This window comes from Colossoma macropomum, unplaced genomic scaffold (genome assembly GCF_904425465.1).
Source record: "Colossoma macropomum unplaced genomic scaffold, Colossoma_macropomum, whole genome shotgun sequence".
Classification (NCBI taxonomy): domain Eukaryota; kingdom Metazoa; phylum Chordata; class Actinopteri; order Characiformes; family Serrasalmidae; genus Colossoma; species Colossoma macropomum.
The window spans coordinates 7,995,310-8,007,540 of NW_023494784.1; the positions used below are offsets into that span (position 1 = coordinate 7,995,310).

The 12,231-nt window shown below is 39.7% G+C and overlaps 1 protein-coding gene across 2 annotated transcripts in view; it reads right to left on the bottom strand.

The window, feature by feature from the left end:
- nckap1 (NCK-associated protein 1) overlaps positions 1 to 12,231 on the bottom strand; it is a 97,093-nt gene that overhangs the window by 6,814 nt on the left and 78,048 nt on the right. For both annotated transcript variants that reach the window (XM_036577107.1, XM_036577116.1), the window contains exons 21-27: positions 11,044 to 11,262; positions 8,727 to 8,857; positions 8,387 to 8,484; positions 7,110 to 7,203; positions 4,551 to 4,633; positions 4,273 to 4,353; positions 2,342 to 2,435 (exon numbers count right to left, since the gene is read on the bottom strand). In XM_036577107.1, the coding sequence (XP_036433000.1) occupies positions 2,342 to 2,435; positions 4,273 to 4,353; positions 4,551 to 4,633; positions 7,110 to 7,203; positions 8,387 to 8,484; positions 8,727 to 8,857; positions 11,044 to 11,262 (800 nt within the window). The remainder of the gene's footprint in view (positions 1 to 2,341; positions 2,436 to 4,272; positions 4,354 to 4,550; positions 4,634 to 7,109; positions 7,204 to 8,386; positions 8,485 to 8,726; positions 8,858 to 11,043; positions 11,263 to 12,231) is intronic.

Sequence of the window (12,231 nt, forward strand, 5' to 3'; positions counted from 1 at the left end):
TTAAAGGCATTAAAATCCTCAGACGTCTGGTTCCTATCACCACCACTGTGAACAGTTCTGACTCAGTAGGTTTCTCTAGAACAGAGCATTTCACACCAAACCACTCTGAATGACTTCGTTTACATCGCAACCATTCAGCTACGCAGAATTTTTAAAAAATCAGTGGAGTTCCCCTTTAAGCCCATACATACTGAAAACAGATGTTAAAAAAGAGACGACATAGCAGCACATTTTAATTGTGTTATACAGTAATGGGAACAGGGATTAAGCAGAGTCCTACATAGAATTCTGAGTGGAGATTTTCCACTGTAAGGAAAATATAGTCCATGACTAGGCTTAATCGATGGCTGGGAAACTGGCTCAGTATGTATTGTGGTTTATGCAAGTCAGTACATTTTTGACACAGAAGTGAAAAGAAAAATGAAATGAAAAGAAAAAAAAAAAATTATTTAACTTTATTTATTTATTTTTCAAAGTCCAACTGCCAAAACCAGAGCGCAGCGTCTGGTGCAAGCAAAATTAAGACAAATTGTAAGGCACTCAAAGTTTTTTCCTTACTTTTGTGGTTCCTTTAAGATTTTTACTAATTTTTTAGTAGAGCAGTAGATACCATTCCAATTTATGCCAATATGTCCGTCAATATATCAAATATTTTTACAGTATAAAATTTTACTGCATTCATTGCATAGTGCACACTGTACTGCGACCCAAATATCAGAAAAATGAGTAGAAATATCCATGAAAGTCCTTATAGTATAGTGTTTTACATATTCACCAGCTGACCAGTAAAGTCAAACAGAAATCAACACCGACGTTTTACTTCGTTTTTCTCTCTGGTCATATTAAACATCTAATTTAAAAGACCATATTAATTTCTACCAGCTTATATCTCAACTATGACCTCTATAAATAACAGTAATTACCAGACCTGCTCTAGTGACGATCACCTGTCAGGAACCCAGAGGTTTTACTGAACTGGGAAAACCTGCTTTTAGCTGCAGAGCTGGAATTCACTACAGGAATCTCCGTAATGGGCCTGTAACCGTTTATTATTATTATTATTATTATTATTATTATTATCATCAGTTTTTTTATAATTATTTTATCTACTGAAACTGTTTTATTTGATGTTATTTTATTGCTCTATCCTAGTAAATAATTAGATTTTTCTAAAATTTTTGGTTTTTTATAGCTCATTATCTAAAATTGTTCTTTTACTTAACTTTAATGTGTGTTCATTATATATTTTATTGATATTTTATGCCTGTTTCCTATTTGAGCTGTTTTTTAGAAATCTTTTTGTCTTGCTGACTTTCAGTGTTTTAGTTGATAAATTTCAATTCAATCTTTTTAATCACTGTTAATTTGCTTGGCTACACTGTAAATGAGGGTCACCCTCAATGTACTTCCGAGTCAAAATAAAGGTGGATTAACTGATTTCTGAAATGTATTGTGGGTTCTGATCTGCACTCACTTCAATGACCAAATGATTCACAACACAGATTAATGACCAAACTGCCTAAATGGCCTTTGATTTTCATACAAACTACACTTAAGGCAATTTCAATGGTTAAAAAAGAACCCCAGGTTGCAAAGAATTCTTAGCCTGGAATAAGAAGGCACTGCCTGCCCTGAACACATGAATAACTGTTTCTGAGAATTGAGCCTGTTTGCTACTTCTCCTGTTCTGCATGGCCCTCACTGAAAATGAAAGCTGTCTGAGCAACTGTTGACAGGTGTCTGAAGAGTCTGTGTGGCATCTAATGGCGACAGATCCAGTTTTTAGGGTTCCACTCTGTTCCCTTTTCATTTTGAGCTCAGTAGGGATGCACGATAACAGACAGACTTTCTTTAGAGCTCTATTCTGTAGTGCTGCACTGAAGTATATGGGTTCTGAGCTCGAGAACTTGAGGTCAATGGGGTTGTACGGTGAAAGGCGGACTTTCAATGGAGTTCCCTTCTGAAGGACTGAGTCGTCTGAAGAGTTCAGTGAGGTTGTATTGAGCTCCAGCTTGACCTCACTGTTCTCATGCTACTGTATTTGACCTGATAAACCACGTGAGGAACTTTCCTGAAAGTCTTTCCTGATAGATCAGTGTAGATGGGAAGGATTTACTGCACAGACCAAAGTTTCCTTTTTCAGTTTGTTCCGTCTGAGTGAAGAGTGAAGCTGCTGAAGTTAAAGGGTTTTTGATTTATTACTTTTCTTTGCCTCATCATTTTCTATTACTTCTGAACTTCTGGACAGTTCTAATTCAGAGCCGTAATCAGTGACATTTTAAGAGTATCTCATGCAACATGATGACATGGGGCACCAACAGGATCCTCAACTACTGCTTACCGGATTTCTGGGAGGACAGAGCCACCACAAGAGCCGGGTCAATCTCACAGGGCAGTCCTGCTGCTGATGACAGCTCATACACGTTCATCGCCACCTGAGAGAGAGAGAGAGAGAGAGAGAGAGAGAGAGAGATCATGTTAGCTCCAAACACAGTCTCTATTAATGATATTAATTTTAACAACTTTATTTACAGAACACTTTTCATACACGTAGCAGTTAGAAGTGCTTTAGAGTGAAACAGTAAGCAGTATAATTAGGACTCCTTACTATATAATATGTTTATTAAAGTCATACTGACCACTGCAATACTGAAACTGCAGAAATCTATAATATAGCCCCAAACTGGGGCTTCTACCGCCCAAGCTAAGGCTTGGTCTGCATGGCTGCAGCTGGATACTGACAGTGGGAGGTTCATCCGGTATACCAGCTGAAATTCTCTCTCAGGTATGAGTTTTGAGAGAAGTTATACTGGTACACACTTAAAAAAGATGGTTCTTTGGTAAAGAAAATGGTTCTATATAGAACCATAAACACTCAAAGAACCCTTTGCATGATTAAAGGTTTTTTTTTTCATCGTTAAAGGGTTCTTCAGATTGATGGGGACTGTGTTATATGTGGTTCTATACAGAACCTTCCTGAAAAGGGTTCTCTACAGCACCAAAAAGGATTCTTTTATTGTTACAGGCTTGACATTGTAACAACAGAAGAACCATTTTGGTGCTTTAATGATGCAAAGAACCCTTTAATCATGACAAGGGTTCTCTGAGTGTTCATGGCTCTATATAGAACCATTTACTTTACTAAAGAACCCTTGAAGAACCATCAGCCTGCAACTGTTTTATTTGATTTTACTTAATTTTTAATAGGATTTTTGGTATGTTTTAGCTACGTCTTAGCTACTGTTTTACTTTTCTATTACCCTTTTTATTCCTTTTATTTATTAGTATTCTTTTCATTCTATTTTATCCTTATCTGATCTGTTACTTGTTAAGTTACTACATTGTAATTTTAATGGTTTATTGATTTAACGGTTTATTGGTACCTTTTTATTATTACATTTTACTATTATTTTTTATTACTTTATTATAACATTTGATTTCCTTTTACTACCCAATTTCTCCATCCCTGATTTCTGTATTGCTCGGCTATATTGTAAAGGAGGGTCTCCGTCAAAGTATTCAGAGTTTAAATAAAGGTAGGCTGATAGATCATTTTTAAGAATGTAGGCCACGAACAAGCACAGATAACGCTATGTACAAACAGTGTTAACCCTCTTTAGCTGAATGGCTGTCAGAGAGATGTTTCAGTCATGTTTCAAATGAAAATGAAACTGCAGCAGACCGTCCCACTAGTCTGTTTCATGTGAAATACTCCACTTTGTTTTTAAGACAGTGGACATTAAGGAATGGCTGGGTTTTTGGGGCTAGTTTTAGCTTAACACGGACACCACAGTGACAGCTGCACCGCTGTTTTCTCTCGTTTCCGCCCGAGAAGCCACCAAACTTGGTCAGCCGCATCAAATGATGCATCAGATGCCGTTGTCTCTGGGCCTTGTGAACGAGCAGAAGACCAGTTCCACCTTAAATGGTGCAACACTTACATTTAAGTGTCGGTACAAGTTCCAGAATGTAATTGTTGCTCCATTTAAGATGGAATGAAAATAAAAAAAAAATAAAAAAAAAATTGTGAAATAGGTTTATCTATATATATATTGTTGATTTATTTTTAGTCTTTTACACATAAAAATATTTCAGATTTACTGTGGATATTTAAAATAACTCCTATTGAAAAGTGACGGTACAAGTTCCAGAATAATAAGCCACTGTTACTACAAAATAGGCTTCCTTACGCATCTGAATTGGTTTTATTTGGGGGAAAAAAAATTTATATATATATCACACACACACATACACACACACACACACACACACCTTCATGTCTGTTTCGCGAGGAATGTGGTCCTTGAAGTCTTCCACAGAGCTGAGCAAGAATGGGATGTGGCAGGACAGCACCTGCAGAGGACAACAAAAGGCCAGCGGTCAGAACACCTGCAGCGGTCAGATCGACCCAAAGCACCCAATCAAGCATCAAACGCAAAGCAAACAGCACTGCAGAGATGAACAGCATCTTTCAGCAGAACAGAGAGCTGTCCAAACACACACTTCTGCTGAGTCATGAGGAGTGGAAGGTGAGGGGGTGGTCCACTTACGTCTCGCAGCGCCTCCTGAGCCAGGGAGCGGAAGGACAGGATGACCCCGATAATGGTCATCCTCTTCAGCACACTGTCCACAGCTACAGAAACAAAAGAGAAGCAACATCAGTAACAGCATCAGTCCAAGAGGGGGGAAAAAAACCTTTCTACATTTTTAGGATGGACAAAAATAGTCTACTGTCTGGATTTACTCAGTCATGTTTATTATATTTGTTATCACGCTTTATACACAGCACATGCAAATATTGCAAACTAAATGTTATCCCCAAAACTTATTTTTTATGTATGGTTCAATATTTATTTTTAAATGCCAAATAATCAAGGCTTAATCACCACTTTGGCAGACAAGAAAACTAACGAGTAGTGAAAAAAGGTTTCAGAAACTGAAACCCCTGTAGCGGGTCAACCGGCGCTGCTCCTAGAATAAAATGTGTTTTAACATGAAATTCCGGTGCTCTTTGAAACTAAACCAAAGGAGAAACTGTTGCGAAACTATTTAGTTCTCTGAGTTCAACACGGCTCAACAACTATGCAAATACAAGTCGCATCCAAACACTGTACTATTTTCCAGCCATTTATCTGTTCGAAATCTGTTGCTTACCATAACAAGGTCAGTGTGAGCAAAATGCCTTTTGAGACCCCACAACTGTAACAAATCGAGGTCATTCCAAAAAACTTTGCCAATTATTTATGTTCTGCTGGTTCCAACAGGCACCTTAGGGTGCTTAGACCCAATTATCACCAGCTGATGTAATTTGTAGACAGCTGTCTAGAGTTCATGACGGTCAAGAGCAATGAAGATGTTCTACACCTGTTTCAGACAAAAGCTAAAGTAAACCTGGTCGTTATGGTTACTAACAATAATCATTTATTTATGTTAACTTTTTTCCCCACTGTTTGAAAGAAGAAAGACAACTAAATAAGCAAAACTGAAACCAAATTTGCTTATGAAACATGTCTGAGGCCCCTCTTTCATGTCTGGGTAACACTTTCTTAGATTGTACCATAAAACGAAACTCTATTTCTGTGGGTTGGCTGAATAATGACTGTGAGCTGCTACCGTGCTGTGTTTGAGGGAGAGGAGGGATTCTCCCAGAATTCTCTCTCTACATGATTCACGACTGATTTATTCAGCATTCAAAATGTTAAATTTTGCTAAAAGTCAACAATTTTGTATGCGTGACTTTTGAAATATTCTGAATATTTATTTTATAAGTTAATTTCATGTTATGTAGCTTTTCAAGTCATTTAAAAGGAAATTCCACCGATTTTTCAAATGACTGCATAATTCAGTGGTTTAGATGCAAACACAGTCAGTCAGACGTTTGATGTGAAACGATTCATTTGTACAGAAACTTACTAACTCTGATTTCTTTACAGTGGTGGTGAAAGGAACCAGGGGTCGCCATGACTACATCACAAATATAGACACTTTATTTACTATACAAAACCACCAGTGAACCTACACGAGTCCTCTGAGTTTATATGGAATGTTGAGGATGGTAAAATAGTCATAAACCTGAAAAAATAAGTTTTCTTTGGGGACTATTTTGCCTCACAACACCCTGCATGTATCCCTCCACCATGAAAGGATTAAAATAAATGGATTAAACTCTAAACTTTATTATGAAACTATCTTAACAGTGTCTCAGGCATCAGGTAGCGTACCTGTTTCAAGTAATAACTTTCTGTGACGGAGCTTTTAGAGGTGGACGTCTGGTTCCTATCACCACCACTGTGAACAGTTCTGACTCTGTAAGTTTCTCTAGAACAGAGCGTTTCAAAGGTTTAGATTTTAACCTTTTAATTATCCAGAAATTTTGAAAAATCAATGGAGTTCCCCTTTAAGAGTCACCTACAGGTCTGTTAATTAGGCTATTTTATTTTTATTATCCATTTTAAATGTTTTTATTTCTTAAAAGTGTTGCCCCTTCCCATTAATTATATGAAATCTGCTAACTTGCACAGAAATACTAATTTTATGCAGCGATCAGTAACAAAATTGATTTCATATAATTAATATTGAATTCCAAATTTCAGAACCAGTTCCAAACTTCTGAACCATAGTATCTCTCTCTCTCTCTCTACACAGGTAAAATCCTGAATGTTCACTCTTTCTCTGCAAACTGCAGCTGAGAGACAAGACACATTCAAAAGCGCAGACCTCATTCATCAGTGTGATGGGAGAATAAGGAAGGAACAGCTGTTTATACAGTAAACTATGTTACAGACTCTGATGTCTTAATGTTAAAACTACTAAAGCTGTGTAGCTGTAAACCCCAGGTAGCTGTGTGCTGGCACTGGCACACAGAGCAGAAGGAGACAAACAGTCATTTAGCTGAGACTTTTATTAAAAGTGACCTACCACAAGCACAATGAAAGCACTCCAGAAGCTAGTCGGAGTTAAAGTGCCTTGCTTTGGAGTTCAAGTGCCTTGTTCAATGATGTGATGGCATGAGGCATGAGCTCGAGCCAAACCCATGATCTCTTGAGCTCCAGCCAAACGTTCTCTGGCAAGTTCTCTGGAGTTATTAGCACCCTCAGTTGGATACTCACACGTAAGTCTTTTGAACAGTGCTGCCATGTGATCAGGCTTGTCGAAGCTGGTCCTCATCTGGGTCAGAACCTCCATGTTCTCCACCACCAGTTTCTAGCAAAAAGAGAAGGATGAGGGTAGTACAGTGTGGACCAAAGCCTTCTAAACACGAAGGTCAAGACCAAAAAAGTGCATGCTGCTCTGCAGCCAAGTAAGGAATTATGTAAAGTGCCTTTGCACAATGTGCGTTTGGAGGTGAGCAAATGACGAATCCTGATTCAGGCGTTAAGATAAACAAATAATGAAGATCAAGTGGCCAGATTGCATGACTCCAAACTGTTCCACGTTAAGCAATTTGGTGCAGTAAGGAGAAATAAAAACATAAATCAGATAACAAATTGTTTTCATATGGAGAAAAGGAGGCTTACGCATTAGAGAACATCATACATTTATCTGAAGCATCTTCCGCACACTTTCACAGGCTAGCGGCAGATTTCAACTAATTTCATAAAACGTTTCTCAGTATGTTGACATTTCAAACCCAATGCAATACAAAAGCAGGGCAGTCTCTTCCTATTACTATACAATACATTGCACATTACAGCACACAAACAATGACCACCATGGTTTTGTTCTGAAGACCATGTTTGACAGTTCCCAGGAGTTACCCAACAAGCGAAAGCTTGGGGGGAAAAAAAAAAAATCCACATGCTACCCAAACAGAGTTACCGGTAAGTAAGTCCCGCTGGCTCCGGGAATCACCTCATTAAGGAATAATGAGGAGAGTTTCTAATTGCTCCCAGGCAGTTTCCAGGAGAAAAGTGGAATGCTGGAACGCTGAGAGCAGCTAGAGCAGCCAGCAGAAAGAAGCAGGCCAGCCTGCTCTGGGCCCTTACTGTTCTCGGCTGCTCCTGGCCATGACCTGGCCCACCTGTGACAGCTTTAACCCTTCGAAGTCACCCAATAAAAGCTTGGTATAATTTGATATGAAGTATTTCTCTCAAACAGCTGATTAAAAGTGCTGAAATTCTGTTGAAAGTGTGGATTGTTTGCGTTGTACGTAGCAGAGATGTTTAATTATGATTTGAATTTAATGGAAAGTTGTTGAGTCCTTTGCCATGTTGTCATTTCATTTCGAAACAAGAACTTGTTTATTCCAACTGTAAACACAATTGTCTAACTTACCATGCAATTACACATGTAAACAGGTAATTACATTTAAATAGTAGTTTAAAATGGAAGTAATTTCTCAACTTCTAAGGGCTAACCCCCAGGACACCCGCTCCATCCTCCTCACCTTTAACTCGGCCACCTGGGAGGAGATGTGCCACATCAGGCTCTCGCTCAGGAACTTCATCCCATATGGACCGAGCAGCTCAGAAAGTGAACGCATTTCTGAAGCACAGAGACGAGAGATGTTTCTTTAAACAAGCGAAAACACTGAAACGATACAAACTGGCATCCTAAACTAATCACATAATCATAATACATTTCAAACTCTTACAGAAAGCAGAGCACTCAAATTATACAATCATCCAGAAGTAAACGAACAGTTCACACAAAAGGGGACCAGTTAGCATGAACTCCTTGGGATAACCTTTTTTCTATTTGCCTGCGTTCATTATTAGCAACATTACCTGAAATATCGGAATACTCTTCGGCGTTGAAGGTAAGCTCGTTCTCAGTGGGCAGATTGACGAAAGCCTTCATGGCAGGGAAGTAAGCTATGTGACCATTGCTCACCTGCCGAAGTAAAGTCTCCAGATACCTGCAAGCACAGCCGACATATCCTCAGATGAGTTCAAAAGATCACACAACAACAAACCTGTCCACTCTAATACGGCAGATCTTGGATGTGTTCACAGTGCCAAATTACGCTCTGGCTCTACAGTCTAATCATGCATTCTTCATGTCCTCAGAGTACAAATGATGAGAATGAAGCAGACACAGTGGAGAAAAAGCACAATTTTTACTCGTTGCCCAAGTGTTGTGGTAATGCATGATGAAAGATAATGGTTGATGAAGGTTATCCAGCTGTAAGAAATGCAATTGTGAGAAAAGTTTGCAGGGGATACAAGAGGATTTTGAAAGACATAAATAGAAGAAATTCATCACGACTGCTGCTCTCCGAAGTGGGCATCTTACAAAGATCAATGTGAGGGCTCACTGTAGAATCCTCAAACAACTGATAAAGGATGTTTTGAAAGGCTAAGGTGTACAGTACACAGCCAAAGCAAACAATACAGGGCACAAAACTGAGCCTTGAGGTACACCATTAAGTATGCAGTTTAGTTTTTCACAGTGCTGGATTACGCTCTGGCTCTACAGTCTAATCATGCATTCTTCATGTCCTCAGAGCACAAATGATGAGAATGAAGCAGACACAGTGGAGAAAAAGCACAATTTTTACTCGTTGCCCAAGTGCTGTGGTAACAAATGATGAAAGATAATGGTTGATGAAAGTTATCCAGCTGTAAGAAATACAATTGTGAGAAAAGTTTGTGCAGGGGATACAAGAAGATTTCCATCGGCCTCCATTGGTCAGGCAGACATAAATAGAAGAAATTCACCACAATATTGCTGCTCTCCGAAATGGGCATCTTACAAAGATCAGTGTAAGGGCACACTGTAGAATCCTCAAACAACTGATAAAGGACCCTTTGAAAGGCTAAGGTCTACAGTACACAGCCAAGCAGCATCTGTACTGCTTTTTGTGTTGATGTCAAAGCAAACAATGTAGGCCCTAAAACTGAGCCCTGAGGTACACCATTCAGCACACAGCTCAGTTTATATGTTCAAACTAGGTTTAGAGACTACAGGGTTGAACTAATGCATATGATGATGGTCTGGTAGATGGTTTGAGTTAGGCTTCAGGTTAACGTTAGGCACTCTAATACGGCAGATCTTGGATGTTTTCACAGTGCAACATTACGCTCTGGCTCTACAGTCTAATCATGCATTCTTCATGTCCTCAGAGCACAAATGATGGGAATGAAGCAGACACAGTGGAGAAAAAGCACAATTTTTACTCGTTGCCCAAGTGCTGTGGTAATGAATGATGAAAGATAATGGTTGATGAAGGTTATCCAGCGGTAAGAAATACAATTGTGAGAAAAGTTTGTGCAGGGGATACAAGAAGATTTCGAAAAACTTAGGCCTCCATCGGTCAGGCAGACATAAATAGAAGAAATTCACCACGATTGCCAATCTCCAAAGTGGGCATCTTACAAAGATCAGTGCAACGGCTCACTGTAGAATCCTCAAACAACTGATAAAGGACCCTTTGAAAGGCTAAGGTCTACAGTACACAGCCAAGCAGCATCTATACTGCTTTTTGTGTTGATGTCAAAGCAAACAATACAGGGCCCAAAACTGAGCCTTGAGGTACACCATTCAGCACGCAGCTCAGTTTGTAAGTTAAAACTAGGTTTAGAGACTACAGGGTTGAACTAATGCATATGATGATGGTCTGGTAGATGGTTTGAGTTAGGCTTCAGGTTAACGTTAGGCACTCTAATACGGCAGATCTTGGATGTTTTCACAGTGCTGGATTACGCTCTGGCTCTACAGTCTAATCATGCATGTCCTCAGAGCACAAATGATGGGAATGAAGCAGACACAGTGAAGAAAAAGCACAATTTTACTCGTTGCCCAAGTGTTATGGTAATGAATGATGAAAGATAATGGTTGATGAAGGTTATCCAACTGTAAGAAATACAATTGGGAGAAAAGTTTGTGCAGGGGATACAAGAAGATTTCAAAAAACTTAGGCGTCCATCAGTCAGGCAGACATAGATATAGGGCCCAACACTGAGCCTTGAGGTACACCATTCAGCATGCAGTTCAGAGCTGAACTAATGTTACATGATAAGGGTCTGGAAGATGGTTTAAGTTAGGCTTCAGGTTAATCAGAGAGATGTAGTGACACCGCACAGTAATGAATTTGTGTCTCACCAGTTAGTGTAGAGGCTGGTGATGGTGGGCTCTCCGTGGCTGTCCAGGTGCTGTGTCTGCTGCAGCAGCACGTTGTTGAACACCCTGGTGATGTCGATCTGCACGTAGTTCTCAATAGACTGCAGCACAGTCATGTAGGCCCTCACGCTGGTCAAAAGCTCAGATGGCTTAGCTATCTCCTGTGTGGCCTGGTTGTACATGGTCATTCCCACTATGGACCTGAGGGATCAAGAACAAGACACTCAATTACTGAATTACAAAACATTAATGATATACCACTGACCCCGCTGGCTGCCAAGACAAGTATTAAGCCCAGTCTTAGGCCAGATTTTCATGTCAGCTGTGACTCACCATTAAAAAAGTATTTTTAGTCAAGAGTAAAGCTTAATATTTATGTTCAAAATGGGACAACAAAACAAAATTGTTATAAAAGTACTGAGGCCTAAACCACTAAATAGGCCACAATAATGCAGAGTTTACTGTTTTTCCTGACACAACTCACTTGATCCAACTTGATAATTAACCAATTATCAATTAGGTAATAATTGAGATGAACCACCTGTGTTGGTGCAAGGAGGCTAAACTGCAGTATTTTGGCCCTTTTCAAACTTCACTATGACCCTTAAACCCTTTAATGGACTACATATGAGTTATGCAAATAAAGGCCTAAGAAACAGTGAAGCGCACATTTTTCAAAACAATGGCTGCATTGTAGTTCGATCTTTCCACAATGGTAAATAATTTGGCGTGCTGACTACTGTGAAGCTAGCAAACAAGGTGGCATTAAAACGAACGATAAAACTTGTTTTTGTTTTGCTTTTTCACACTCTTGATCGACCGTAATGACCATGAATACACCACAGGCAGCTTAGTGAGGTCCACCAGAGCAAGGCTGGGAAATTAGCACGCAATAAAACGTTTTACCCAGTCTGACCTGCGGGGAGGCTGGAAGAGGGTGTAGCAGTGAGCGGTGCTAATAGGGCCTCTCATCGCTGAGAAGCGCAACCATTTTGAGGGGTTCACAGCCCGGGAGAGTGGGGCCGGCCAGCGTACCCGCGTCAGAGCCTTTGAATCCCACAGTGGAAAATACCTGTTATTCCTCAGCTCGTGTTTATGTGGTTGGACGGGGCTCGGATTTGGAGCCGCGTCAAAAATCACTCTAACCCAAACTCTGTTGACTGGACCAAT